The following is a 2,334-nucleotide window of genomic DNA, read 5'->3' as shown; positions in this document are numbered from 1 at the left end:
TGCAGACATCTGTATTTCTCAGATCTACCCTACCAGAAGTTCACAGGCAATATTTTAGTGCCACACCGAAGCAGAGAATAAGCTCTCATCAGGAACAGGAGTTTCCTATAGCTGTTATGGAACAGCTGGGTTATGTTCTGTTCACAGGTTCTGGTAGGAATGGTATGTGACTGACAAAAGAATGTGGTTTGTCATTCCCATGTTGCCTGGATGCAAGAACATTTTATATTATTTTATTATTTAATAATTTGATAGTGTTTATTTTAATAGCTTAATCTTATTATTTAATAGCTTATTCTTAATGATTCCAACTTCTTCAAATACTAAGCAATTCGAGAACACAAAAATTTGAAACATGTTTTGTATTTAGTTTCAAAATTGTACAATTCTATATTGACCTGGCTTGAAAACCTTTCATGTGAAAGGTTTCATGTGAAAATACAACTGTTAGTTTTAATGTATATTATAACGAGTCAACAATGTGATGTGTCTTGTATAAAAACAGAAAAGTAATATTGCCAATGTATTCTGTTCTGGAAAAAAATCACACTAAGAGTAATCTGTCGAAATTGAGATACTACATTTTCAAATGGACGTTGCAAAGACCATCCCAAGTAAATACCTAGAACTTGAATATTTTGGCAAAAAAAATTCCACAGATGAATTGATACAAAATAAAAATGTTTCTGCTGCTGGGCTTTAGAGCATAAAACTGCTAGGTAGTCACTGAAACCCAGGTCTATTGGTCAATCATACCAAGTTCCTGGTTTGGGGGCCCTTTGGATGGCTTCCTCCTAACCCCCATCACCTAGGATTTCCTTTCTGCAATTCCCAGGAGATTAACCATTTCTTCTGTGATGCACCTGTAGTCCTGAAATTGGCATGTGCAGGCACAGCCCTCTATGAGACAGTGATGTATACGTGCTGTGTTTTGATGTTGCTGATTTCTTTCTCTGTGGTGATTGCTTCCTATGCCCAAATCCTGACCAGTCCACTGCATGAGCTCAGTGCAGGAGAGGAGGAAGGTACATTCCACATATTCACCTTACATGACTGTAGTGACCTTGTTCTATGGGGCTGCCATGTATACCCACATGTTAACACACCTGCCCAGGACAAAGTCCTCTCCATGTTTTACACAATCCTCACACCCCTGTTGAACCCCCTCATCTACAGCCTGAGGAACAAAGATGTGACTGGAGCTCCGAAGAGAGCATTGGGAAGATTCAAGTGTTATTAAAGAGTGTCAGGAGATGTCTTTTGATAGTCAGATCCTTCCCATGCTGAAGATAAATGAGAGAATCTGTGGTCATTGTGGCCATGCTACCCTTGAGGGAATCAATAGAAGGGATGGAAGGAAGAAAGGAAGGAAGGAAAGAAGGAAGGAAGTTCATGATTATATATTGGTTTTCATCCATGGTTCTTGTATCATCACTCCCATAGTTCTTTCTATATTGGGATGTTTTGGGCTTCTGATTTTCTCCTGCTCTTTGTTTACCTGCTTCTTTTTTATTCTCAAAGCAGGCTTTGGAAACTAAATATATTCTTTAACTTTTGCTCACTTACGGTCGTAAAGAAATTCTTTAATTTATCTTTCCTGATTATAGGTCATAAAATACTCATTTCAGAAGGAGACCTGCCCCATACCTTGGAGGAAGGAATGCTACAGACAGGCCAAGAATCATCTCAACAGATAGAGCCTGCTGAGTTTCCCCATTCAGTCTGTCATAGTTGTCTATGGGTCAATTATTCCTATCTAAGGAAGACTTCATGGAAAGACACAAAACATGGGATATACAAAACTTCTGGACAATTAAACATGAAGCTTGCAGGAAGGTAACCAAGAACTCATTTATGTGCCCAGGAGGGTGGTACATCCCAACTCCTTGGGAACAGTAGTTCTTGCACTTAAAACCATTTCAGATCTTGCTCTGTGTATCTTTTCATCTGACTGTTTATTTGTATCCTTGGTAATATTCTTTATAATAAACAGGTAAACTGTAGTCAGTGTTTCTCTGAGTTCTGTGAGCCACTCTAGCATATTAGTCAAGCCCAAGGATTAATTGGATGGATGTGAAAATTTTTTAATTTCCATTGTCAGGGCTCAGTACACAATTCACGCAGTCCTTGAGTTATAAACATTCAACTTATACCTGCAACTCGCATTTATGAACGGAGGCTCTTATAGTAAGTTCCTGGGTTACAAAATCCAACTGACGTATGAGTCAGTTGAATGGGGGTTACCACAGGTAATAGACAAATGTACCTGCTTTGACTTACATACAAATTCAACTTAAGAACAAACCTATAAAACCTATCTTGTTCATAACCCAG

General features: G+C 38.5%; 1 protein-coding gene across 1 annotated transcript in view; it reads left to right on the top strand.

Annotated features, from left to right (window-relative positions):
- Positions 1–1,240, top strand: part of LOC100946602 (olfactory receptor 2T6) — a 22,713-nt gene extending 21,473 nt beyond the window's left edge. Inside the window, exon 2 of the mRNA XM_003803110.2 lies at positions 1,101–1,240. Coding sequence (XP_003803158.2) covers positions 1,101–1,240 — 140 coding nt within the window. The remainder of the gene's footprint in view (positions 1–1,100) is intronic.
- The last annotated feature ends 1,094 nt before the right edge of the window (positions 1,241–2,334 follow it).

The sequence above is a fragment of the Otolemur garnettii genome, unplaced genomic scaffold (genome assembly GCF_000181295.1).
Source record: "Otolemur garnettii isolate 467f Iridium unplaced genomic scaffold, OtoGar3 scaffold00279, whole genome shotgun sequence".
Taxonomy (NCBI): Eukaryota; Metazoa; Chordata; class Mammalia; order Primates; family Galagidae; genus Otolemur; species Otolemur garnettii.
The sequence above is the reverse complement of the archived record's forward strand: the minus strand, read 5'-3'. Positions and strand labels throughout refer to the sequence as shown.